The sequence below is a fragment of the Acomys russatus genome, chromosome 15, assembly GCF_903995435.1.
Source record: "Acomys russatus chromosome 15, mAcoRus1.1, whole genome shotgun sequence".
Taxonomy (NCBI): Eukaryota; Metazoa; Chordata; class Mammalia; order Rodentia; family Muridae; genus Acomys; species Acomys russatus.
The window spans coordinates 19,553,864-19,581,696 of NC_067151.1; the positions used below are offsets into that span (position 1 = coordinate 19,553,864).

Below are 27,833 nucleotides of genomic sequence, written 5' to 3' on the forward strand. Positions count from 1 at the left end.
CCTAGTTCCAGGATGGAGCAGGAAGCACACAAAAACTTGGATGAGATGGAACAGAGCTTACACAAGGAACTGGGTAAGAAGGATCAGCACAGGCAAGAAGAACTGAACCCTAAGAAACAGGAGACAAAGGGGCTGGAGGAGGAACAGCACCGGGATGTGCATGGAAAGGAGCAGGGCCACCAGACTTCGTAAGTGCGAAAACTCGTTCAAGTGCACACGGGCAGCACGCGACCCACGGCAGCCTTCTTTTCTCAAGCTCACTGGGCAACAAAGTCAGGGACTAGAAAACCAGTTTTAATGGAGAAAGCTCAGAAAGAGAGAGAGGTTAGGCGCCGCAGCGGGGTGGCTCTGGGGCGAGGGCGCGGCCCTGGCACCGCACAATGGGCTCGCACCTCACAGAGGGGCTTCGCGAGGCGCCTGAGCGCGAGCCACACATGGGCGGCCCCTCGGGGCGGCGAGGCCGGCGGTGAGCATCAGGGCCGCGGTTCCCAGGGGGACCGTGGGACGATGCGGGCGGGCGGCCCGGGCGAGGGGCGCTGCGGAGAGCGACTCCGAGGCGAGCGGCGGTGGTGAGGGCTCGGCGCTTGGGAGAGCGTCCGCAGGCCGGGACCAGCCCCACGGTTGCCCGGAGACCGATTTGCCTCGCCTCCTCGCGTCGCGAGACCGCCGCCGTGCCCTGCCCCGCGGCTCCGGGGCCTCCCCCTTTCCAGCCCTCTCTCGAACCCGCCACTCGGCAGCAGCAACAGCAGCGAAGCCGTTGCCGAGCGGGCGCTGACGGGAGCAACCGAGGGCGAGGCCGCCGAGCCTCAGCCGACCGGTGGCTCGCGCCTCCCGGGGCCGAGCGCGCAGGCGCAGACCGCAGTAACTGCCGGTTGGGGGAGGCGAACCGCAGTGGAGACGAGGCGGCGGGCAGGGTGGAGGAGGCGCGGCGCGGCGCGGCGCGGGGAGGCGGTTCCACCTCCGCAGTTCCGACGCCCTGCCCTAGATTTTTCTCTGACGGAGAGTGGGTCCTCTCTCCCTTGCTTCTCGCAGGAGTCGCAGTGCCCGCAGTGGCGGCCCGCAGCGGGACGCAGTCCACGCTGCCCGACCCGTAGGCGGGATGTCGGTGGTGGGCATTGACCTGGGTTTCCTTAACTGCTACATCGCAGTGGCGAGGAGCGGCGGCATCGAGACCATCGCCAACGAGTACAGCGACAGGTGCACGCCGTAAGTGTCGCACGCCCCTTTCCCTGGACGTCCCCCCATCCCTGTCCCTCCCCCCTGCGTCCCCCGTGACAGGTGCAGCCGCTACAGCCAGGACCGAGAAGGGCAGGGACTTCGTGCTGGCTCCTCGGCCAGCCCCGCTCTCCTTGCCTAGCCTCGGTTGGCCGCAGACGCCCCTGACCCGCTAGGTCCCCTGTGTTAGGCTCGGGGAATGGGCTAGTGCCAGGTCACCTCAGCGTGGCATCAGATACATGGAAGAAAGGTGTAGGGTTGCGGGCGCGGGTGGCCTGGGATTATCCTGGGCTAGGCTGCCAACTAGAGCGTTGCATCCTGCTCTCCCTCCCCCATCTCCCGAGCGACAGCTTTCTCAGAAAAGTGACCCCTGGTATTGCACACCTTAAAAATAAATGCCAGTTTTTCTAACCCTAGAAGCCATTTGCTTTACTTATTTATCCATCTGTGTATCTATAGAAGGAGAGGTGAGGTGTCCTTGAGAATTTGAGATGATCTAACCAGAAGGGATTAGGTTAACAGCGCATTCGCAATAAGAGACTTCGCAGTGGCGATCTTGATCATATACTGGTAATAGCTGTCGATTAGTGGAAATTGCTGGGGTTAGAGGCTACTACCGAAAGTGTGTTGCTCCAGAGTGAATTGTTGGTGAGTCAGAGGCGACTATCCTGTTTAAACAGGATTGCAGAGTGTTTCCATTATGAACTCTTGATGAAAGACTTTGTAGCATTATGTCACGGAAACATGTATCCACATGTTCACTTGTTTCTCCTTTCTGGAAAGTTTGTTGGCAAAGAAACACAACTAATACTTGTATATGAAAAATTATTCTTCTCCTGTTAACCTGTAACTTTATGAGGAAAATTCTGTTCATGAGTTTTTTATGGAAAATTAATTATTTGACCTTTGTGAATGATCCAAACTGTATTTTAAATTAAACTATTGTCAGCCAAGATCAGTGTTAAGCCATTTTTAAATGTTGAGGTTATAACAACTCTAGTAACAAGAATATGGCAGTATGTTTCAGAGTAGAATTTGTGAATGCAGAGTGCCTTGATTTCTTTTCAAATGTAGTCTAGAATGCTTTGGGCCTCTTTTTTTTTTTTTTTTTTTTACTAGATTGGCCCATCTCTATTGAAATTCTAGATGTTTATAAACACAAATGTGGACATAAATCAGGTAATTGTCATAATCCCAGGACCAATAATTTACTCATTATTTGCTCATTTATTAGGCAAATCTATTATGAAAAAATTACTAAATTTAGAACATGAAAAGATAAAATTAAAAATTATAATTCTATCCAGAAATAAAATTTCCAGATGGTTTTCTATTTGTTTTTAAGATAGAAAAACCTGATGTTCTGTTCATTAGCCTATGTGTAAAGAATCTCTTTACCATTGTTCTAATGTTGTATAATCATTTCATTAATCCATCTTATGTTCTACCTTCAGGTTATATTTTATTTTTGCAAATGATGTTACAATAACTCTTTGTTGTTTACATTTTGGGTTTGGGTTCAAGTTTGTTTTGTTTGAGAATTAACATTTAGTAAATGACAAACTACTATGCAGTTCTAAGATGATTTTATTGCTTCTGACAAAAAGTCAATGGCCATATTTGCTGTTTTTGTTTTTTAAATTAAATTTATTTAGGGGGTTATAAGGGCTGAATGATAAAAACTAGAACATAGTCAAGCCTAATAAAAATCCTCAAGTATTAATACAAAACAAAATGATTCTCCAGTCATTGCTTTGACCTATGAGTAAGGAGTCTGATATTACATAATATAAATAGGTATTAAGAATTCGAGATGTTTCACATGCCATTAGTAGTCTCTTTTAGTATACAATCATTGTACAGATTAGTCATCACTGTGATCTGGTAAAACACATTTTCAAAAGTAGTTTGCAGATGGAAGTTTGCAGGTTCTCCATACATTGATGATTAAAAGAACCTTAAGATTGTGTTTGTGTTTGGACTGAGTGAATTTTAATTAAGACAGTAACTTCAAATGGTTAGCCTAATAACATAATAGTTAATGTGTATCTACAATGATCAGTTTCTAGTTTTATTTTTTGAGACAAGGTAAGTAGCCCAGGCTGATTTGGGACTTGGTAGTCCTGCCTCAACCTCCTGAATATTGAGATGAACATGCGTTGCTGTGCCTAATACCTGATCATCTTTTTAAATATTTGTCTGTGGGATTTATAGCTCAAGTTATGAGCTAATTTAAATCACAAGTTGTTTAATAAGCATTTGGAAGCTTACATTACTTTTTCCAATTATTAAAATATTTGATGCTTTTGGCCATAATAAAAGATTTAAAGTTTCATGTTGTCACTAAATTATATATGCCCAGAGTTTATTTTTCTAAAAAGCATATTAGAAAGCCTGTAGCAACAGTATGCCTGCTGAGAACACTGCTTCCCTCTCCGTCTCCCATCAAGACATTTCCCCCAGTTAGGCAGTATCCAAATGCCCTCTTCTCTGCAGAACTTCTCACATCTCTTTACTTTACAACAACTGAAATAAGAGAAGGCTGTTTCCCAAGCTTACTTTTAACATCTAAAGAATCGTGTTTTACAGAAACTTTGTGAGATATATGCCAAGGCAGTAGTTCTTAGATGGAAGTGATTCTGCCCACCCCGGGACATCTTATACTTACTTGAAGACTTTTTTGGTTGTAGAAAAGGTGCTATTGGCATCTTGTGGGTAGACATCAGCATATCCAACTATTACAGGGCACAGTACATCCCCACTTGTCCACCAAAAGAAGTGTCTGGCCCAGAATAACAGGATTGCCATGGTTGAAAAATTCTGCTCTCTGGACACCTTGGCACTACAGTTGAAACAAACATGTTGCTTAGCTGTTGAAATTTTCATTCAGAGCCAAACTGGTACCATAGGAAGAGGGTCAGAAGGGCTCACTAAGGAAATGAAGAGATTGAAATTGCCTGGCTGTCTCATTATTCATCAAGCAGTAACACAGTGGCAGCAGAAGGGCTAAGACTGCTGGGATCTGTGTCCCTGATAAGAGGAAGGAAAAAGAAAAAGTAAGACTGTTTCTTAAAACTTATGTGACAAATTTGAGAGGGGCAGATAGATGTAGAGATGGCTGAATTGAAAGTTCAGTGGGTATCAGTGTAATAGTGTCAGCCCTTAAGCCATTACTCTGACATATACCCTTTATCTCATATTAAACATCACCATGCACTATTATATCTATTACTCAGACACTTAATGAATTCCCATTATAACATTTCAAAGTTATAATCAGGCCGTTGAGGCCCTGGACAATCTGGCTTGATACTATCTTAATCAAACTCTGCAAGTGCTACTTTTTAACTGTGTTTTATTTGGGGATCCTTACCCCTCATACTCCCTTCCAAGCATAGGTAGAAGAGAAAGAAGGTTGGAAGGGAGAGGGAATGTAGGTCTCTTGGCTACTTCCTGCTGGTTAGGGTCACCGGGTTCTTTGAGGCAAGTCCAGTCTTTGTTTCAGTAGGTCTCCAACTTCTCCTCAAACTGCACCAATGGCAGCCCAGGGCAGCAGGAGGAAGCAGCAACTGTCTTCCTTCTCAGGGCCCCTCCCCCTCCCGTCTGTCTCCTGGCTCTGGCATTTATTCCTTCTTCAGAGTCCTCAGAATTAAACTATCTGCAGCTAGCAAAGAACCCCTCTCAGAGCCCACTCAAGGAAAGGAATTTGCTGCTGTAGATAATCTGAATCAGCCCCATATCCCACACCTGGGTTTAAAACAGAAACGTGTTTATGTAACATCACTAAGTTTTTAAAGACACCAAAACTTTCCACTATGAGACTTTCTTATGAAACTATCCAAATTACCTTTAGGATCCATATTTCTGTTCATTCAGAAAGTACCCTTACTGTGGACCAGTCAGTTATCCTTGTCAGTGCTGTGTAGTAGGACTTTCTATTGTGCATGTGTCTTCTCTATTTATTTAATTTTTTATATCTACAAGCTACATATAAATATAAGGAACCTGAAATGTGACTAATTTTGAGACACAGAATTTTGTTATTTTAATTTACATTTTACCAATCATATGTGAGCGTGGCTACCATGTTGAAGAGTGCAGTGAGGACAGTGTGCCTTGTTTCTTACAGATTTCACGTTTTGATCTAGAGATAGAGCTGGAGAGCTGAGTTGTATTAGATGGTAATATATACTATGGAAAAGAAAAGGTGGTTTTAGGTGCTATAAGATGTTTATGTTGGGAAAGATTGGAAATGTTTATATAGGACTGTCAGGGAAAGTGGCAGACTTGATAACTTCTAAAGAAACTCACTTGGCTTCCAGTTCTAATGGCTGGAGGACACAGCCTACGCAGTGCTGGTATTCTGGCAAGGGCCTCTGGCTAGGTCACAACCTGTCAGAGAAACAGAAAGGGGGCATGCTGTATGTGTGAGGGGCCTAGCATACTTTTGTAAAATGGGCATTGATTTTCTGAGTCTGGTGCCCATAATATGACTGTCTCCATGTTGAACAGTGCCCCACATCTTAAAGGTTCTACCATCTCAGTGCCATTGCTTTTGGGACTAAGTTATTAGCACATGAACCTTTAGAAGTGAACCATAGCCAACCTCAGCAGCACCTTGTGCCTAGAATACCATTTTCCAAAAAACTGCTACAAATTAAATTCTTTGATCTCTTTTCAAGTCTTAATTTAGAAATTGCTTCTCATAAGCCTTGTTATGTAGAAGTGGCTGCTCTTGTTCATCATCTTATGTATTCTGTTGAATTTTTAAAGTAAATTACAAATTTTCCAGCAGTAGAAAGTGGCTTATTGTATACAAAGTGTTTGTTGATTGAATAGTTTTTTGTAGTTAAAACTAAAATCACGGAAACATTTTCTACAATCATATAATGAAAATGTTATTCTTTAATTTTATGTTACATGAAAAATGGAGGTTATCATAGCAAGCATTTGCATGTTTATTATGGGTCAAATGTTAAAAGCATTTCTCAACATCTATATTCATCTCCTGATCCTCACATAACCTGATGAGCAGGTGTTGTCATCACTGTCACCATATGGAAACTGAAGCAAAGGATGCTTACGTAACTCCCCCCAAGATAACCCGGCTGTTGAATGGCAGAGCTAGAGTGGAAATCCAGGCAGCCTTACTTTGCTAAATATGATTGCTTTTTAATAGGCCTCAGACCAGTAGAATTTGAAAAACAATTTTGATACCAATACAGTATTGGCAGTCATTGGGATAGTTTTTTAAATTCTAAAATTCTGATCACTAGTCTGTTATAAAGTTTAGAAATATGTAAAGGTTTTATTTCTACTAATGATTGTTTTAATTTTTAGAAATTTATTCTTGTACAAGAAAAGCCCTATAGAACCATATAAACAGTGTGCCAGTAAACAGAGAAACTCTTGTTCTCATCTTATCCAGGGCCTGTATATCTCTGGGATCCAGAACCCGAGCTATTGGAAATGCAGCTAAAAGCCAGGTATGCTATTACTGTGGTTATTTTTACTTAAAGGGAAAGTTAAATGCATGGTGGTAAGTTTCCATAGCATGTAGTTGAGAACTGCAAGTAGGTCAGAGTCTAGCATCACTGTATTTTGTCAGAGACAACTTTGCCGAGTGTGATGGCACATGCCTGTAACCCCAGCTGCTGAGGCAGTAGGAGTAAGAGTTCAGGACCAGCGTAAGCTGCATGAGATACTGTTTCCAAAAAAAGGGTAGAATATGGGAGAAGGGTGAGAAGCATATTTGCTTTGAGTTGTGGTATAATTTTTTTCATTTTATTTATTTAAAATATTGTAAGGTTGGAATACCCTTCCATGTGGATTTTTTCTGTCTGATCACTTTTTGTAAGGGACAGTCTTCAGGATCACTCAGTGACTAACAAGAAATGTTCTTAGTAAAAGAAAGTGGAAGGAACAACATAGATAACTTCCAGGATGCCTCAATGTGGCCCTGAAATTTAATTATGGCTCCAGGCCTTCTGAAATGCTAATGAATAGAATATTAAAGTTTGCCTGGTGCCTTAATGGTTTTGCGTTGTTTTGCTTTATTCCTCTAAACCAAAGCCCTTGGTAGTTATTTCTTATGTTTTATATATAGCTGGGTTGTTTTCCTATTCTCATGTTTGTAAACCCAGTACTAAGAAGACTGAGTTAGGATGATCAGGCATGCAAAGCTGATCTCAAGTAAGTTTAAAGCCAGCCTGACCTACATGACACCCTCTTTTAAAAAATTAGTAAGTTAATGTGCCATTATTTCCTTGTGATTTTGTAGCAATCACTTACTTATTCAAAAACTTTTGCTTATAATTTTGAAAGAATGTCTTTTATAACTGCCTTGTGAAACTTATGTTTTCTATGTTTATATTGTATACAAATGTAAATTATGTGCTAAATAGCTCCTTTAATTAGAATTATACATCACATGTTGGTGCTTTTAAGAGTTATCTTTTACGTGTGTATGTCTGTTTTCTGTGTGTGTACATACAGGTGTGGGGCCAGTGCCCATGGAGGCCAGAAGACAGTGTTGGGTCCTTTGGAGCTGAAGTTGCAGGCCTTGCTGGCCACTTGATGTGAGTTCTGGGATCCAAACTCAAGTCTTCATGACTGAGCAGCAAGCTCTCTTAGCCACTGAGCCATCTTTCTAGCACCATCATATTTTGACTGCTTTAAATTTACCAGGAATAATTTTTGTTTAAAGCAGCCTGTAATATTATATCTCCCATGAATTAAACTGACCACCCCTATGTCTTCATCCCACAATGGAAACTCAAGATGTTTGACTTTAAAGGTCACTAGGAAAGCAGACACTGAATTTCAATAACAGTATATAGTTTGAACAGAAAATTAACTTGTCAAAATATCAGTCATTTACAAGTAAGACTGCTGCTTAGCACTATGCTACATGGAAGGAGAATCACTAGTCTAGAAGTGATTCTCAATGAGAGCAATGTATTATACATAAGATATCTCACAAGAAAGGAAAAAATGATTTTTAAAAAACACTTTAACTAAAAACTGGAAAAATGGAGAATGGTTTGGAGTAATGGCTCAGCAGTTAAGAACACATAGTGCTCTTGCAGAGGACCAGAGTTAGCTTCCAAGGACTGCCAGGAAGTCCAGCTCCAGATCTGACTCCCTCTTCTGGCCTCCAAGAGTCCTGTACTCATATGCACCCACACCCCACACCCCCACACAACATAACTCACAATGAGAATATGCTTTAGAGTGAAGGGGAAACACAGAGTCAAAAATAGTAATTCACTGGCTCAAAAGTTCTGGGCATCCGGTAGAAAGATGGTGCAGTAGTCAAGAATACGCCTGTTGTTCAGAGGACCCAAGTTTGATTCCACATGGTGGCTCACAGCTGTCTGTAACTCCACTTCAGAAAATGTGATTCCACATGGTGGCTCACAGCTGTCTGTAACTCCACTTCAGAAGACTTGATTCCACATGGTGGCTCACAGCTGTCTGTAACTCCACTTCAGAAGATTTGATTTCTCTTCTGGCCTCATCAGGCACCAAACATGCAAACGGTGTGCAGCTTTAACACTCAGGCAAAATAACCGTACACGTTTTTTTTTTTTTCAAAATGCTGAAAACAAAGAGATGATTTGTCAATAGATTTTCGTCATGTTCTCTCTCTCTCTCTCTCTCTCTCTCTCTCTCTCTCTCTCTCTCTCTGTCTGACTAATTCCTAGGATAAGAGAATTTTAGAGGTAATATTTAAGATGCATATGCACTCACACTATAACTTTACTTTTAGTTGCAATAAAAGAAAATGAATGACATAAAATTCTGAACTTGACTATATGGGATTAGGTATTTGATGGTTTTAAGTATTATGATAGTATCTTATTTTGCCTCATTAAGTGATTGATAAATTCAAATGTTTATTGCCAACAGATAGTAACAAATGTAAGAAATACAATTCATGGCTTTAAAAAGCTTCATGGGCGATCGTTTGATGACCCCACTGTGCAAACAGAGAGAATCAGGCTTCCCTATGAACTGCAGAAGATGCCTAATGGAAGTGCAGGGGTTAAGGTAAGCCTTGTGTTTGCAGGGTGCAAGTGTCTCCTTAAAGGAATCACCTTTATCACCTGAAGTATAACTTCCTTTCTCAGAACATGGTACATATTTACATCTCTCCTGGCTGATTTATTGTCAACTTGACACAAGTTAGTTATTTGTGAAGGGGGACTCTAAATTGAGGAAATGCCTCAAGTATTTGCCTACAGGCAAATCTATAATACATCTTCCTAGTTATAAAACTTGGAGAGCTCAGGCTGTGGTTGTGGTGCCACCCCTAAGCAGGTGGGGGGATCCTGGGGTGTATAAAAAAGCAAGTTGTACAAGCTATGAGGAGCAAGCCAGTAAACAGCATTTCTCTATGGCCTCTGCATCAGTCCCTGCCTCCAAGTTTCTCCTCTGACTTCCGTGGATAAGGGACTACAATAGTAAGCTGAAATAAACTCTTTCCTCACCAGGTTGGTTTGGTCATGGTGTTTAAGCACAGCAATAGAAACCCAAACTAGGAAAGCATCAAAGAAATAGTCAAGTTTGCAAGAACTGTAGTGAATACAAAACTATTCTATCTTAGATAGTAACTTTTAAAAGAAGTATTTTTCTTTGAAAGAAGAAATGACTCAGTGGGAGAACTCCAGTAGGTGAGGGTCTGCGAGTAAAGGCAGAGCCATGAGCGGCTAGAAGAATACACCCAAAGTAGTATAGCTGCCAGCAGTTTCTCAGGTTTACAAGAGCCTTGTAATATTTAGAAGTGCTAAAGCAAATTTAATTCTAAGAGATGAATTCTGAGTTTTTGAGTGTATTCTAGACATTTAAAGTAGAAATTGGTCAACACAAACTAGTGAGATGCTTCAAAGCACAGTCAGTGTATGACTCAACAATTCTACTCCTCTGATTTTATTAACCAGAAAAAGTTAAAAATATGTACACAAAATTCTTGTATATGAATTTTCAAAATATAATTTATAGTAACAAAGTTATATATATATGTTTGTATACATATATGGATAAAATTATATGTGTGTATGTATATATTCATGTGTCCATCATAAATTCTATAGATGAAATACATCTACAGGAGAATAGTATGCAACCATAAAAAGAACAGACTGATATGTGTTACATCATATGTGAACTATAAATACATGCTATGTAAAAGAAGTCCAGAACAAAAGTCCACATTATTTAGTATGAGTCTTTTTATTTGTAGTATCCAGAATATAGTAAATCCATATGGGCAGAAAGTAGATTAGTGACTGCTAAGGGTTAAGAGGAAGGGGAAATGGGATGGACATAGACGTAACTTCTATGAGGAGATTTTTGAAGTGATGATGAAACGTTCTATAAGTAAAAAGTGGAGGTCCATGTGAATTTCGTAGACCCCTTAAAGTATAGTACCTAGAACTTTGTTTTATGCATATCCCTACAGTTATGCTTGTGTTTCCAGTTTTAGAAGAGGATTCTGACTAGAATGGATGCCAGATTTTAATAAGGAGAAAGAAGATGTTTAGATAGGTCATGAATGTCCCACGAGAGGTTGAAGACAGAGATGGATTTTGAAGGCATGCTTTGGTATAATTTGTGGGTCAGTGGGTCATGTGGTTGCTCGGAGTTGAATCCAGGTCCTCTGGAAGAGTAACCAGTGCTCTTAATTCCTGAGCCACCTCTCTGCCCTGCTATGCGTTGCTTTTAAGTGTGTCATAAAGGTTAAATTACTTTCAAGTTCCTTGCTCAAGTTTACATTATATTACTAAATACAACACTGTTAGGCAATGAAGTGTAGCTATACCGGGTCTCCATTAATTTAATGGGTTTTTTTCTTTTGTTTCTTTTGGTTTTTTGAGGCAGGGTTTCTCCATGTAGCCTTAGCTGTCCTGAACTAGCTTTGTAGACCAGGCTGACCTCATTCACAGTGATCCGCCTATCTCTGCCTTCTTGAGTACTGGGATTACAGGAGTGTGCCAGCTTAATTTTAAGCTTTATCTTTAATCCATGCTTGCCCTAGGACCTTTGGTATAATACATATCACATTTTTCTTAATAAGGATTTTTCAACTTATTTTGCATTTTAAATTTCCTTTTTCCAAAAACATGTGACTTACACAGTCATGTTAGGCCCAGGAGAGTACTAACTTAAAGAAAGAAAGAAAGAAAAGAAGAAAGAAAAATATATTTCTTCCTTCATAATTTGCAACACACTTGGAAAAGTGAATGGAAGAAATTAATGAGTTTATGGTTGAGAGCCTAAGAGGTCCCTTCAAAATAATGCACCTACAGTTGTTAGTGTACTTAGTTATGTGGCGCTAAAAGAGCGAGGCATGCTGAGTGACTGTAAGGAACTGACCTGTTCCTGCTGTGGTGCGGTGTGCACAGACCCATGCTAAGTGCACACGCTGGGTGAGTAGGTGACTCTTAGCATGTCAATCTTGCTTGTAGGTGCGGTACCTGGAGGAAGAGAGGCCCTTTGCAATCGAGCAAGTCACGGGGATGTTGCTGGCTAAACTTAAAGAGACCTCAGAAAACGCCCTGAAGAAGCCAGTGGCTGACTGTGTGATCTCGGTGAGCACCAGTGCATTGACATCAAGGAGAAAGGCTTCTTTTTGTAATTTCTCCCTTTGGCCTGAAAATAACTTATATTGACTTTCTTTTCCAAAAGCTTCCTGATAGTCAGCAAACCTTCAAAAACTAGTGTGTTTTATTATTTTAGTGGCTGTTGCCCCTGCCACTAATAAATGTCTTCCTAAGGAACAAGTGAGATGACTCAGCAAGTATAGGCCCTTGTCACAACATGGGGAGGACCTGATTGATCCCCAGATACCACATGTGAAAAAAGAGACCCAGTTCCTGAGGGCTGGCCTCTGCCTCCTGCCAGTGTGCCCCTCCCACATGTGCACACACAAGTCTACACAGAGATAAACACTGAACAAATGTAACTTTAAAACACTTGTAACAGAATATCTTCCTTCAGAGTTTTTAGCTTCCCCAACTTTAAATACCGTAATGTTTGAAGGAGCAAATTAAAAATTCAAAGTTAAGGATGTGAAGTTTTAGATAGGAATTTGATGTTATAGATATTCTGTTTCAGAAAAAAAAAAAAACAGATATTTCTTTAAGAATCCTTCCTTAAGGATTCTTAATAAAATATTTATCTGCCATAGCTTATCTCTTGAAATCTCACTGAATATTGTTAACTACTTTTTAACATACATGTTTTTACTTCATTTGAATATATGAAAGTTAGCTACATAAGTTCAAAAGTCTCATATCCAAAACCAGAATTAGATTATGAACTGTTCAGTAAATTTAATTATTACATATTCTCATTAGTTGAACTTAATGAGAAAGAAATGTTACAGTTTAGTACTTTGCTTTGTAACCATTTAGAAATAGCAGGTGTCTATCATTGACCAGGCACTCTAGAAATTTCCATGTGTATTAATGTACTTAGGAAGCCTCAGATATCTCCCATGAGTGTAGACTATTACTTCCTAGTTTTCATATTGAAAAGCAAAGAATTGAGGTAATTTATTTTCAAAAGTTTGTTTGCAATGTTGCCACTTCGAATATACATTTTAAGAATGGTACAGGTGCCTTAGGGTCCATCTGTCACAGTTGTAAACATTATGGGGACTACTGTTCTGTTCTTTGAACTACTATAACAGCTACAAAAACACTTGTTCATAAATTGCCCCCAAAATATTATATGAACTATACATATTAATTTATAGAATTTTAAATTTTTTCTTTTTGTATTAATTAAACATTTTTTATTTTTTACATATACACATTTAAAGACTTTTTAAGAATGGGAATACTAATGTACAGGACAAACAATCACATCAAACAGAACACAGTAAAAATAGAGACTACTGACTTAAAATTTATGCTGGGCATGATGTCATGTGCCTTTAATCCCAGCACTCAGGAGGCAGAGGCAGAAGCAGACAAATCTGCATTCAAGGCCAGGTGGGTCTACATAGTAAGTTCCAAGACATACAGGATATATAGTGAGAGCCTGTATAAATAAACAAAAATAACAGCAAACAAAAGTGTAAGTTGGGCACCAGTAGGATGGCTCCATAAGTAAAGGCACTTGGCACTCAAACTTGATGCCATACATTCAGTCCTCTGAACCCATGTGAAGGATTAAGGAGAGAGCTGCTTCCGTGAGTTGTCTCTGACCTCTGCACACATGCTGTGGCCTTGCACATCCGCCCCCATACACAGCCTAATAAAAGAAAGAAAGAAATAGTGAGCTGCGTATTGTGACTCATACCAAGAATCCCAGCATCCTGAGAATTTAAGGTCATCAAGGCACTGAGTTATTTTGTACATTAATATATCCAGTAAAATTTTTGGACTAAAAGCATTTCTTGGCTTGATGTAAATAAGTATAAATAAATATTTGTATATTTTAAGCTTGATGTTAACATTTTAGTATAAACATTATTTTTGATAACTTATAAAATAGGTTTTTTATAACTTCCTACAATATATATTCCCCTTCTTGGAAATGTAGCCATTTTAAACACCTGGGTTTCGTTATCTAGTTGTATATACATTTCACAGAATAAAATTATGCTCTGCATGGCATTTTTTGTTATGTGTATGTGTACCTGGTTGTTTGTGTGTGTGCCATGTGTGTGCCATGCCATAAAGCCCAAAAGAGGACCTCAGATTTCTTGGAACTGCCTGATCTGGGTACTGGGAACAGGACCCTAATGCTCTGAAAGAGCAACATGTGCCCTTAACCAGTGAGCCATCTTTCCAGCCCTTCATGTCCTAACAATGGAGACATAGCTGATCTTAGCTACATAGGAGCCTACTATATAGATTTATATTAGATATACCTAATCTCATATTAGCAGACCCTTAGAGGTTTAAGTTCCATTATTAAAGGTGGACTAGTATTTTATTTTATTTTGGGTTTTTTGTTTTGTTTTATGTTTTGTCTTTGAGACACGTTCTTACTATGTAGCCCTGGCTGGCCTGAAATTCACTTTATAGACGAGACTGGCCTCAAACTCTTAGAGATCCTCCTACCTCTGCCTCTCAAGTGCTGGGATTAAAGGTATTTTATTTTATTTTATTTTTAATTTTTTATTATTAATTTATTCTTGTTACATCTCAATGGTTATCCCATCCCTTGTATCCTTCCATTCTTCCCTCCCTCCCCTTTTCCCCTTATTCGTCTCCCCTATGACTGTTCCTGAGGGGGATTACCTCCCCCTGTATATGCTCATAGGGTATCAAGTCTCTTCTTGGCAACAAGCTGTCCTTCCTCTGAGTGCCACCAGGTCTCCCCCTCCAGGGGACATGGTCAAATGTGAGGCACCAGAGTACGTGTGAAAGTCATATCCCACTCTCCACTCAAGTGTGGAGACTGTTCTGCCCATTGGCTAGATCTGGGTAGAGTTTTAAAGTTTACCACCTGGATTGTCCTTGGCTGGTGCCTTAGTTTGAGCGGGACCCCTGGGCCCAAATCTGCCTATCATAATGTTCTACTTGTAGGTTTCTAGGACCCTCTGGATCCTTCTACTTTGCCATTCTCCCAGGAAACTGGGACAGAGGGGAGGACATCCTATTGGGACTCTAGATGAGATTAAAGGTATTTTAATTGTTTAATATATTAGTCAGGTTTTCAATACTGTATCAAAGTAATGGAGACAGCCTAACTTTTAGTGAAAACAGGTTTTTTTAGCCCATAGTTTTTGAGACTGGTTGTTAATAATGGGCAATTCTATCAGTTTGTACTATGGTGAGAACATAAGAGCATCATTGGCAAGAATGTATATGAAGAAAAGACCAGCCTGCCATACAAGAATCCAGACAGAAATGGAGCCCATCGTCCCTTTCTAGAAGGACATATTTAACCAGTCCACATCCACAGACTCCACAGTGAGGACCAGCACAGGGGCCCTAGAGACAGTTGTCTAAGCCACAGGAGCCAGACCAACACTGGTTCTTTGAGGTAAACAGAACTGGTGACCCTGCCATACTGATTGCATTTATGTTCACACTCCAGATCCAATCTGTGTGGATAGAAACTATCCCACTTAAGAACCTCTATCAGTATTTTACGATGATTTAAGTTTGGTGTTTTCCTGCAGTTACTAATAGTCTGTGACTCTGAGGCAGTAACTCATGGCTGTTCTTACCAGATCCCGAGCTTCTTCACCGATGCAGAGAGGAGGTCGGTGATGGCTGCAGCCCAGGTTGCAGGCCTAAACTGTCTGAGGCTGATGAATGAAACCACCGCAGGTTGGTGTTGGCCACTTGAAAAAAGTTAGCATTTTTCTCTCTATAGCTTTTCTAAAACTCTTGTATTGTTTATAGTTTGTTACTTTGGAATAAAAATTTTTGGAAGAGATTGAATTCTTATTTGAACTTGAAGAATCGTTACTACTGTAACTCTTTACAAATGAGTTGGGAAAATAAAATACTAAACAATTTGTGAAAAGTTAATGTAGATTGAATCTATATTTTACCATACTGTATATTAAAGTGCATTTTAAAAACGACTTTTCTTTGTCTTGTTTTCCAAATGACAGCTATACAACAGTTAACCTAATATTTGTTCTCACACAGTTGCACTGGCATATGGAATTTATAAACAGGATCTCCCTTCATTAGATGAGAAACCAAGGAATGTTGTGTTTATCGATATGGGACATTCTGCCTATCAGGTCTCTGTCTGTGCGTTTAACAAAGGAAAACTTAAAGTAAGTAACTCAGTTGCTTTCTGTATATAACTTTGATGAGTAAGAGCTCACAGTATGGGCTGGAGAGATGGCTCAGAGGTTAAGAGCACTGCCTGCTCTTCCAAAGGCCCTGAGGTCAATTCCCAGCAACCACATGGTGGTTCACAACCATCTATACTGAAATCTGGTGCCCTCTTCTGGTGTCCAAGCATACATGTAGGTGAAACACTGTATACACAATAAATAAATAAATAATTTTTTTAAAAAGAGCTCGTAGCATGTAAAGGTCTTAACAGGTGGGCTGAAAGTCTTATTCTGCCTCTTAAAAACATAAAAGCAGGGCCGGAGAGATGGCTCAACAATTAAGAGCACTTGCTGCTCTTGCAGAGGACCCAGGCTCAGTTCTTAGCTCCCACAACCACTGAAAATTCCAGTACCTCTTCTGACTTCCAAGTATAGGAAGCATGCACATAATGCACATACATATATTCAGACAAAACATTCATGCACAACATGTATGCGTGTATACATATCAACAAAAAAAAATGAAAAAAGTGACCCTCAGCAAATGGCCTTAGGTTCCCTTTACCTCGCCTTTTCTCCCTATAAGAACCCTAGAGCTTCTAAAGTATGAACAGAGGGAGTCACAGGAACACAGGTAACTCAGCGGCAGCTGCACTACTACAAAGCCCACAGCAGTGTGATGACTCACAGAAGCTGCATTTGGGGAACTTCCTGGGAAATTTGTAGGCTGTTCAGCCTGTGGGAGAATCTCTTGGGAATTCTGTAGATAGGACATGCTTGGAGTGTGTAGTATCTATTAGTTTCTATGTGCTAGTTGTTTTTGTGTCTGTCATCCATCAGTGTGCATAACCTTGTGTTTTGTACTTCATGGTACCATAACAAAATCCTTATAATCAGAAAACAGGGAAATGGCCTGAGGTGAACTTATAGATAGTTTTTGTTTAAAGTGGCTTAATTCTTGGCCGCTAGTCTTAAATTTTAACTTATAACAAAGGTGGAATTTTCCCTTTTTTCCTAGCTAACTTGAAGTGTAGTCATCTATATTTTTTCACTAGTGAGTCTTGTTGAAGTCTGATAAATGCTGTGGCCCCAATTCTCAGTTGAAAACAGTGCATTATCACATGAAAAAATGATTTTGCACTTCATACTGGGCAGCACTGGACCCTATGGATATTCTGTATTCATGGAGTCTGTGTGAGTCTGTTGGAAAAATACCACCAGTTGTATTTGCATTCTACTGTGGTGTCCCATCTTAGAAGAACCTGCTGAGGAGCCATGCCTAAAGAGGAGTGACTCCCTAATCACAGGGTTAAGCAACCATTTTTCTCAGGGACGGGTCTTAGAGATATCCAGGAGTTCTCCACCGTACTGACCCACACATAGTGGCCAGCTGGTAGTCTGGTGGGAAGTGAGTTATTTTACTCTCTTGCATTCTTTTGTTTTAAATTGTAAAAATGGGTAGTTCTTGTTTTAAAGGTCATAACCAAAAGGCTTAAATACTAACCTGGATATTGACTGATTACATATAATGCTGTAAGTCCACTGTTTTGATCTCTTTTCTTTGAAAACTCAGCTTTTGTCTGTACTCTTAGAACTGCTATTTGTTCTTAAAGTTCATTTGGGGTTCATATATTAGAGAACCAATGAATGTAAGTTAGTGAAATTTTAGTGGTCACTCAGTAATTTCAGAATTAGAATTGTCCTAGAGTTGTATAACTATAGAACAGGAAACTAATGGAGCCAGGTACAAGGGATAATTTAACCCAACATTTGGCACCCAGTAATTTGATAGGCTCTTTTGGTAGGCTTTAATTTTACAATTTTAGAGGAGTTTTGGTTTGGTTTTGGTTTGGTATGGTCTAGTTTTTGTTCATGGTGGTTTGAACGCAGCTGGTTTTCATAAGTGCATGGTTTCCAGTTGGTGCAACTATTTGGGAAAGATTAGGAGGTGTGGCTTTGTTGGAGGAGGTGTGCCATTGAGAGTGAGCTTTGAGGTTTCAAACTCCTACTCTATTCCCTGCTTGTTCATAGGTTCATAGTGTCTCTTCCCCCCCCCTTCCTGTCTCTGTCTCTCTCCCTCCTCCCTCCCTCCCTCTCTGGTATGCCTATCTGGCTGTTTCCAAAGTCCCTGCCAAGGTGATTATGGTCTCTAACCCTCTAAGTTATATTGGTCATAGTGTTTTGTCCTAGCAATAGAAAAGTAACTAAGACAGAAATTGGTACCAGGAGTGAACTATTGCTGTGACCGGACTGATTATGTTGGTTTTGGAGGAATGTAGACTTGGGGACTTGGAGCTAGAAATGCAGTTGAATGCTGTGAGTATAGGAGCTTGGGAGACAGTTGTGCTGAGAGCTATGTGGACTATGGAGGACAAACCCAAGAAGTTCTAGAGGAAGCAATTGTAGCAACTGGGCTAGAGACCATTCTTAAGATATTTTTGGCAACCAATGTGGCTGCTTTTGTCCTTATCCTAAGAATCTGCTGTGTTGGGGACAATAGGCCATATGGCCAATGTTCAGCCATCTTGTCAGAACCTGCACCTTTAAGTGTCTGTCTTTCCCAGAGCTTGCCTTTCACCAGAAACTAGCTGACCCTGTTGTGAGTCAGCAGTTAGACAAAAGACAGATAGGGATAGAGCGACCCTGTTGTGAGCCAGCAGTTAGACTAAAGATAGATGAAGACAAAGCAAGATACCCTGTGTGGCAGGACATGATGACCCTGCCTGGAATCCCTTGTGTTTTGAGAAAAGTCTGCAGCTGGGTTGCTATAGCAATATGCTCCCCTGCCTTCTTACTTATAAAAGCTGCTGCCTGACTAATAAAGTTTGAGAGTTTGATCAATCAGACTTGCTCTCTTTCTTTGTGTCTTGCATTTTTCAACAGGCGACCTTCCTCCCGAGTTTTAGTTGAACCTCTCAGGTCGGGTCACTGCTGGAAGCTAAACTAAAGACTTTTAGACTGATTTAATTAACAGAGGAGATTTCAAAACAGCCTAATGTTGACTCTGTTGCTTGGTTATTAGAATGCTTATGCAGGTCCAGGATAAAAAGAGTAATTGGGGAAAAAGAAACACAAAACATATATTTTTGTAGGGAAGAATACCGGGAAATTTTAATATTGGAGCCAAGGGTTGTGCTCAACGAGATAAAATGATGAAGGGGAGACATAACCCATCCAATCCTATAGCTTGTGAAAAAAAAGACAAAAGGAATTTTCTCTGCCTAAAAAGTAACTACTAAGGAAAATTTATTCAAATTTAATTCAAGGACAATGTAGGGCCATGATCCCTCAGGCTGTGGTTCTGGCTTCAGAGTCATGATGTTTATTTTACAGGGGGCTACAATTAAGAGATTGCTTTGAGTATCAGAAGAGACTTTGGACTTTTAAACCATGTGAAAAACAATGTTCTACTAAATGCATTAATTTTACAGTATGATATGGCCACAGCCTAAAGGGGCCAGAAAATGGAATGCGGTGGTTCGAATGAGACTAATGCCATAAACTCCTATGTTTAAATACTTGTTCCTCAGTTGGTGGAACTGTTTGGGAAGGATTAGGAGGTGTGGCCTTGCTGAAGGAGGTATGTCACTGTTAGCTCTCTCTGCCTTGTGGTCATCTCATGATAAAAGCCCTCAGCTCCTGCCTGCCTGCTACCATGATGATTATGAACTCACCCTCTGAAACTGTAAGGCCCAAATTAAAGTTTTCTTTTAGAACGTGCCTTGATCATGGCGTTTTGTCATGACAATAGAAAAATAACTAAAACACACTGTATTTCAGAAAACTAACTTTCATTCATTTAAACAGGTGTTGGCTACTACCTTTGACCCATATTTGGGTGGCAGGAACTTTGATGAGGCTTTAGTAGACTATTTCTGTGATGAATTCAAGACCAAATATAAGATAAATGTCAAGGAGAACTCTCGAGCCTTGTTGCGGCTGTATCAGGAATGTGAGAAACTGAAGAAACTGATGAGTGCAAATGCATCGGATCTTCCCCTGAACATCGAGTGTTTTATGAATGACCTTGATGTTTCTAGTAAGATGAACAGGTACCGTGTGCTTTAAATTGGAAGAGTGCGTGACGATTTCCTCTTTGGGTCATGTTTGGTTTTTTTGGTTTTTGGTTTTTTTGTTTGTTTGTTTTGTTTTGTTTTTCTCCAAGTTCTGGTAGTTTTAGAAGGTATGTTCAACTTTTCTCCAAAATAATGATGTTTATTTATTTTCTCACAGGGCTCAATTTGAACAACTGTGTGCTTCCCTTTTGGCTAGGGTTGAACCACCTTTAAAAGCTGTAATGGACCAAGCTAGTAAGTGGAAATGACCACTTCCTTTAAAAGTTTTGTATTTTTCATTTTGAAAAGAAATTACAATTCATTCATTCATAGAACAGGACACTGGAAATTCATCTTACTGAGCATTTTTTGTTGCTTGTTATATTGTTTACATCATAAACCTGCCAAGTGTATTTTGTGGTGTTTGTTTTATGTAATTACATAAGATTTTAGTAGGAGCTTAAATTAGAAATGACATAATTGCTGTCTTCAAAATAACTTTAACAATAGCTTTAATGAAGTCAGAATGTGAAAGTTAGAAAAGTGACAGCCTCTGGAGAGCTTCAGCATTCACAAGGAACTTATTCTGTCACTGCCGTCTGGAGCAGTCAGTGGCGTCACACAATGCTGCTATTTGCCTTTTCCATAATTGCCCTTCTCTTTTTTATCTTCTCTTGAGTACATAAAAAAATATTTACATATAGAGTCCATTCTAGCGATTAGTGTGTATAAATTTTTGAAGGCTTCTCATTTTTTCACTGAAAAACATTTTACTTCCAGACTTACAACGTGAAGACATAAACAGCATAGAAATTGTAGGAGGAGCCACTCGGATTCCTGCAGTCAAGGAGCAGGTCACTAGGTTCTTTCTGAAAGACATCAGTACCACCCTAAATGCTGATGAAGCTGTCGCCAGAGGATGTGCATTGCAGGTTAGGGCTGCTTAATATGTAGTTTGAACAGTGTCTGTGACAGGTCTAATGAGGCCTTTACATATTCTAATCACCTCATCAATAGGCTGAAAGTAAATTGAAGTTATTCCTGCTAAGTCTTATCTGTCTGTATCTCTCTCTCCCTCTTTTCTCCTTTCCCCATCACACACAGGCATGTGCATGTGCGCGTGCACACAGACACACACTCGTGTGTGTTTACCTGCCTCTGGCTGCAAAGTGATGGGATTAAAGGCATGTGCTACTATGCCTGGTTCTGCTTGTATTTTTAAAACTGTCATAGGATAATGTGCTTATGCACTGAAAACTAAATTCTTGCAATTATGTCCATTAATAATTCCTGGTAATTTTAAAGCTGTTCTTAGATTAGCTTTTGTAAAATCACATAAAAATACTTGGGCCCTTTTAAAGTTTCATCTTTCATCACCAAAATCCTAACAGTTTTTAATATAAAGATATTTCTAAGCAATTTAATTATTGTTAACCTAGAATTTGATTTGTTCTTGCTCATTTAAGTGCTTTCTTGCTTTCAGTGCGCGATTCTCTCGCCAGCATTTAAAGTGCGTGAATTTTCCATAACAGACCTTGTTCCTTACTCAGTCACATTAAGGTGGAAAACTTCTTTTGAAGAAGGGACTGGGTAGGTTATTTTTTACATTTTCATTATATTTTATCATAAATCTTTAGCCAGTCAAATCTGCTTTTTCTAAATTAGAGGAATGTACGCTTCTCAAAATTCTGTTAAATATGTTAAAATAGTATTAGAGAAAGAGACTATAAAAATATATAACTTACAAACTATGATGAGTACATTTGTTAATCCACATTAACCTCCAGTGAGAAAATACATCCATAAAATTGGGCAGTGGGCCATGCTGTAGAGCAGTGGTTCTCAACCTCTGGGTAGAGACCCTTTGGTGAGCAAATGACCCTTTCATAGAGGGCACCTACAACCATCAGAAAACACAGGTATTTACACTACGATTCATAACAGTAGCAAAATAATTGTATAGTTGGGTGTCACCGCAAGAGGAACTATGTTAAAGGGTCACGGAATTAGGAAGGTACTAACTTCCATTAATGATAAACTGTGATGTGGAAATGGAAGCTAAATGAGTCCTTTCTTTCCCAACTTGTGTTTTGATCATGGTATTGTATTGCAGCAGTAGAAACCCTGACTATGACACAACTCTAGATGAATGCATTACAGAGCATTTGGATGACTCATTGTAATCTCAACTTAAGTCAAGAACTGTTCAGCAGAATTAAATGTAAGATGGTATTATATTAAAAAGAGCCATAAGCATTATGTAATAGTCATAGACATTCCCATTACATCCTTTAAGAAACAGTGAACAATGCTAGTTTAAAACTTACTGTTCTACCATACAACAAGGACATATGCTCAACCATGTTCATAGTGGCCTTATTCATAATAGCCAGAACATGGAAACAGCCTAAGTGTTCCTCAGTCGAAGAATGGATAAAGAAACTGTGGTACATTTATACTATGGAATACTACTCAGCTATAAAAAAAAAACCAAGGAAATCCCAAAATTTGTGGACAAATGGATGGAACTAGAAATGATCATAATGAATGAGTTAACCCAGAAGCAGAAAGACTCACATGGTATATACTCACTTATAAATAGATACTACCCAAGAGGCATGTCCCATGATAGTCTTCACTTACAAGAGATTGGGGTAGATGTGAGGGCATCTTATTGGGACTCTAGGTGAGAGAAGCATGGGAGAATGGGAAAATAGAAGGATCCAGAGGGTCCTAGAAACCTACAAGAAGAACATCATGACAAGCAGATCTGGACCCAGGGGGATCTGCTCAAACTACTGCACCAACCAAGGACAATACATGCAGTAAACATTGAACCCCTACTCAGATCTAGCCAATGGACAGGACATTCTCCATGGTTGAGTGGAGAGTGGGGACTGATTCTGACATTAACTCTGGTGCCTCACATTTGACCACTTCCTCTTGGTGGGGAGGCTTGGTGGCACTCAGAGAAAGAATAAGCAGGCTACCAAGATGAGACTTGAGAAGCTGTGACCATATAGTGGAGGAGGAGGTCCCCCACAGTCACAGACATAGGGAAGGGGAATAGGGTGAAAGCGGGAGGGAGGGAGGAATGGGAGGATACCAGGCATGGGATAACAATTGAGATGTAATCTGAATAAATTAATTTTAAAAAGAAAACTTACTGTTCCAGATGGAAGAAAACAGTATAATCAGGAAAATGCTGAACAATTAGAATGTGATTAAAACGTCAGAGACTTTCCCTTTGGGAAGTACACACTGAAATATTTGCAATACTGACATATTGTATCACTCTCAACTTGTTTATTAAAATAGTGCACAGATAGAGTATGTGCATTCACATGACAAGACAAATAGGCAGCAGCAAGCAAGTCTAAGTGACTGATACACAGATACTCCTTGTTCTGTCTTTATATCTGTAACTTTCTGTAAATTAAATTTATTTCCAAATACAAGTACGTAATGAGGGCTGTAGTTCTAAGGGCTGCATATTGCAAGTGTTTGGGAGTTAATAGGCAAGGCCTGGCCCTTCTACTATCACCTCACAATATGCATATTCCTAGGTAATTATTCTTAGTGTATACTGATCAGTTATGTTAGACATTCTAAAAGCCTTGAACTATAAACTTGTTGAAAATAGAAAACTCCATGGGTGTTTTTCCTTACATTTAGTCATTTTTGCAATTGCTGCTCTTGAACTACGGATGTAGTGTATTGTGACATTGGGTTCCCGGGTAACCTGTATGTGAAGTGAGTGTCTTTCTCCTTACACTGTAGGGAATGTGAAGTTTTCTCTAAGAACCATCCAACCCCGTTCTCAAAGGTCATAACTTTTCACAAGAAGGAACCATTTGAACTAGAAGCATTTTATACTAATTTACAAGAAGTGCCTTATCCAGATCCAAGAATTGGTAAGAAAAAAATGTGTTTAACCACTAATAAACAATATATAGATTGAAGTAAGCAAAAATTAGCATTTCATTTAAATTAGCTTTGTATTTTAAAGAATTTGTACTCATTTTGTAACTGTGAACTTTGTTATGCTTAGTTCTAGAAAAATAGCATGTTTAAATTGTGTACACTTGTTTTGGAGTCTGTGTTTTCATTAATGTATATTCAGTGTATATACATTGTTCAAGATGACAGGGTTCATTGTGACATTGTCATTCAGGCGTGTACATATATGCATGCAGTGTGCTTCGATCATACTCACCCATTATCGTCTCATCTTTTTTGTCTACCCCTCCTCTTCCATGCAGTCCTACTTCTGTTTTCATTGACTCTGTATTCTAAGTACTCTAAAATTGGCCTGAAAAGTTTGTCAAGATTGGCTAAATGTTTTTAGCCAAATTGTATTGTATTATTAGCATGGCTATGTGACTTTGAAATTGTATTGTGGGGTGAACTGTGACATCCATTTTATCTATTTAAGTGATATAATATAAAACATGATTTTATAATATTTAGAGGATTTTTTTTCTGTATTGATTGACTGAAAATGAGAAAGCACATTACCAAGATAGAGATTACTACAAGTTATGCTAGTTTTCAGGGCTGCTGCGTGTCCACCAGTGAGATGGCTTCAGCAGTGGCAGCAGTTTACAATAATCATTGTAAGCTAGAGTTCTGAACTGAGCTATAGAACGCATGTTGCCTAATAGGGCTGTAAAGGTCCCTCTTTGATTTGTAGATGGCCATCTTTACAGTCACCTGGCATTCTGTCATGTATGTATGCAGTATCTTTTCTAAATATCTTCTTTTGATAAGGAAACCAATCTTCAATTTAATTGCCTTTTAAAAAACAAACAAAAAAACTGTCTACCAGTACTATCGCCTTATGAGGCATGAGGCATGATTAGAATGGTGTGTTGGGGTGCAACCCAACCTGTAAAAGTACAAGCCAAGCATGTTTACTGGCCTGTCTTACTTTTAGCTTGTGGGTCTCTCTTTAGTTGATACCACTAAATTGGGTATAGGAGAATTTGTTTTTAATGTTTATGAAGATTATAACAAGAATATATACATATATATAATTTTTAAATTAAAAAATTAGATTTTGTTGTTTTGGCTTTTAATTATAAGTTACTTAAAGTCATTTATTAGCTTTTGAATAAAATTGTTCTTGGTTTAAAATCCCAGCTCTCACTTGGGAGACAGAGATAGGTAGATCACTGTGAGTTTGAGGCCAGCCTGGTCTACAGAATGCATCCAGGACAGCAAAGGCTACAAAGAGAAACTCTGTCTCAAAAAAAACCCAAAAAACAATAATAAAATATAAAATAAAATCCCAGCTCTTAGTCTGGCAAAATAGCCCAGTAGATAAAAGCAATTGCTACCAAGCCTGATGACCTGAGTTCAATCTCTTAGATGATTGCTTTAGTAGAAGAAAACACCTCCTAAAAATTGTCCTGTGACCCCCACACTCGCATGGTGGCATGGTGTGTCCATATGTACATGATAAATACATAAGTAATAACAAAACTACATTTTTCTAGCAAATTAATGTGTCTTCACACCAGATTTGTAAATGCTGTGATCTGAGCAAAACCCTTGTCCCATGGCAATCATCCGGAAGTTAGTCATATTTCTACATGTCTTAAAAGTGATGGTTAAGTTATCAAAACCTTTAATGAATTTGTCCAAGGTTCATAAACTAATCAAAGCTTTCTTTTCTTTAAGGGAACTTCACTATTCAGAATGTTTTCCCACAGTCTGATGGTGATAGTTCTAAAGTAAAAGTAAAGGTTCGTATTAACATCCATGGGATTTTCAGTGTGGCAAGCGCATCGGTGATTGAGAAGCAGAATCTGGAAGGTGACCACAATGATGCCCCTATGGAAACAGAAGCCTCTTCTAAGAGTGAAAACAAAGAGGATGTGGTAAGTAGAAGCCATGTCTCAGCTTCCTCTCTGCAGGGATCTTGACAGCACCTCAGTGGTGATGACCTTATTTCTCAAGGTTAGCCTTGGGGTCTTTTCGGTAGGACCTTATCTTGATAACCATAGTTAGGAAAAGTTTTAGTTTAAAGATAGTCTGTAATTTCTATGTTGAAATGTGTTTCTCGGGGGCCAAGGCATCGTTCATAGCTTATACAGAACATGTGAGTTTGAATTCATTGTTAATTCTTTAAAATATGCAGTTTATAGCTAGATAAAGCTAATTAGGAGTATCTTTTTAACTAAACACATATTTTTGTTGTTCTTTTTAGATAGGGTCTCACTATGTAGACCAGGTGGCCTCAAATTCATAGTTATCCACTTGCCTCTGCCTTCTATCTTCTCAAACAGTTTCTTACATTTTTTTCAGGGTTTAGTTATAGGGTTTCTATGGCAGTTAAACAAAGGTATATGCTGTATGTTCAATGACATTCAAAGGCAGATGTTCTACTTTAAGAAAGTAGAGACATGGAGCTTACTGCTAATGCACTGTAGAGGAAGGAGTATTAGGGAACTATTGAGTCTTTGTTTTTGCCTTGACCCAGTAGTCCTTCAGCTTCAATGAGTGTGTAGGCTTTCTGTTGTTTTCGTTGTTGGTGATATCCAGCTGTAATCTGTAGTAGTCTGATAAAATAACCGGGATTAGTTTGATTTTCTTGTATATGTTAAGACTTGCTTTGTCTGGAATAGCCATTCTAATATCTTAAAAAATAGACTTTAAACCACAAGTAATCAAAAGAGATGGGGAAGGACACTTCATTGCTTCATAATCATCAAAGGAAAAACCCACCAAGATGCTGTCTCAATCCTGAACATGCAAGGGCCCCAACATTTGTATAAAAAAAAAAATACCAAAGCTTAAATCACGCATCACACCCCGCACATTAATAGTGGGAGACTTTACCATCACACTCTTAATAGTTATCATCAAGACAAAAACTAAATAGAAATAATGAAACTAACCGATATTATGAATCAAATGAACCTAACAGATATGTACAGAACATTCCATCCAAACACAAAAGAATATTCTTTCTTCTCAGCACCTCAATGAACCTTCCCCAAAATTGACCATAGTCAGTCACAAAGCAAGCCTCAACAAATACAAGAAAACTGAAATAATACCTTGTATTTTATCAGATCACCATAGATTAAAGCTGAATTTCAACAACAACAGGAACAACAAACAGCTTACGAGTCATGGAAACTGAACAACTCTCTACTCAATGACCACAGGGTCAGAGATGAAATAAAGAAAGTAAAGAAGTTCTAGAATTGAATGAAAATAAACATACAACATATCCAAACACATGGGACACAATGAAAGCAGTGCTAAGGAGGCAATTCATAGTACTGAGTGCCTTCATGAAAAAGTTGGAAATCTTATACTAGCCATTTCCATTTAAAAGCACACTTGATAGCTCTAGAACTAGAAGAAGAAAACATGCCCAAGAAGAGGAGACAGGAAATAATCAAACTCTGGGCTGAAGTCAATAAAACAAACAAGGGGAAAAATACAAAGAATCAGCAAAACCAAGAGCTTGTTCTTTGAGAAAATCAACAACATAGACAAATCCTTAGCCAAACTAATAAAAAATCAGACAGACAGTATCCAAATTAACAAAATGAGAAATTAGAAGGGGGACAGACACTGGGGAAATCCAAAGAATCATTAGGTCTTACTTCAAAAACCTGTACTTCACAAAATTGGAAAATCTAAACAAAATGTATGATTTTCTTGATAAGTACCATTTACTAATGTTAAATCAAGATCAGGTAAACAATTTAAATGTACCTATAACCCTAAGGAAATAGAAGCAGTCATTAAAAGTCCCCCAGCCCCCCTAAAAGAAAATTCCTGTGCCA

At 39.2% G+C, this 27,833-nt stretch overlaps 1 protein-coding gene across 1 annotated transcript in view; it reads left to right on the forward strand.

Annotated features, from left to right (window-relative positions):
* The first annotated feature begins 936 nt into the window (after positions 1–936).
* The window catches only part of Hspa4l (heat shock protein family A (Hsp70) member 4 like), a 48,750-nt gene continuing 21,853 nt past the window's right edge, over positions 937–27,833 (forward strand). Inside the window, exons 1-12 of the mRNA XM_051157092.1 lie at positions 937–1,206; positions 6,644–6,701; positions 9,127–9,267; positions 11,685–11,807; positions 15,410–15,509; positions 15,837–15,970; positions 19,781–20,025; positions 20,207–20,283; positions 20,809–20,960; positions 21,512–21,618; positions 23,809–23,942; positions 25,711–25,910. Of these exons, the coding sequence (XP_051013049.1) occupies positions 1,100–1,206; positions 6,644–6,701; positions 9,127–9,267; positions 11,685–11,807; positions 15,410–15,509; positions 15,837–15,970; positions 19,781–20,025; positions 20,207–20,283; positions 20,809–20,960; positions 21,512–21,618; positions 23,809–23,942; positions 25,711–25,910 (1,578 nt within the window). The 5' untranslated portion in view covers positions 937–1,099. The remainder of the gene's footprint in view (positions 1,207–6,643; positions 6,702–9,126; positions 9,268–11,684; positions 11,808–15,409; positions 15,510–15,836; positions 15,971–19,780; positions 20,026–20,206; positions 20,284–20,808; positions 20,961–21,511; positions 21,619–23,808; positions 23,943–25,710; positions 25,911–27,833) is intronic.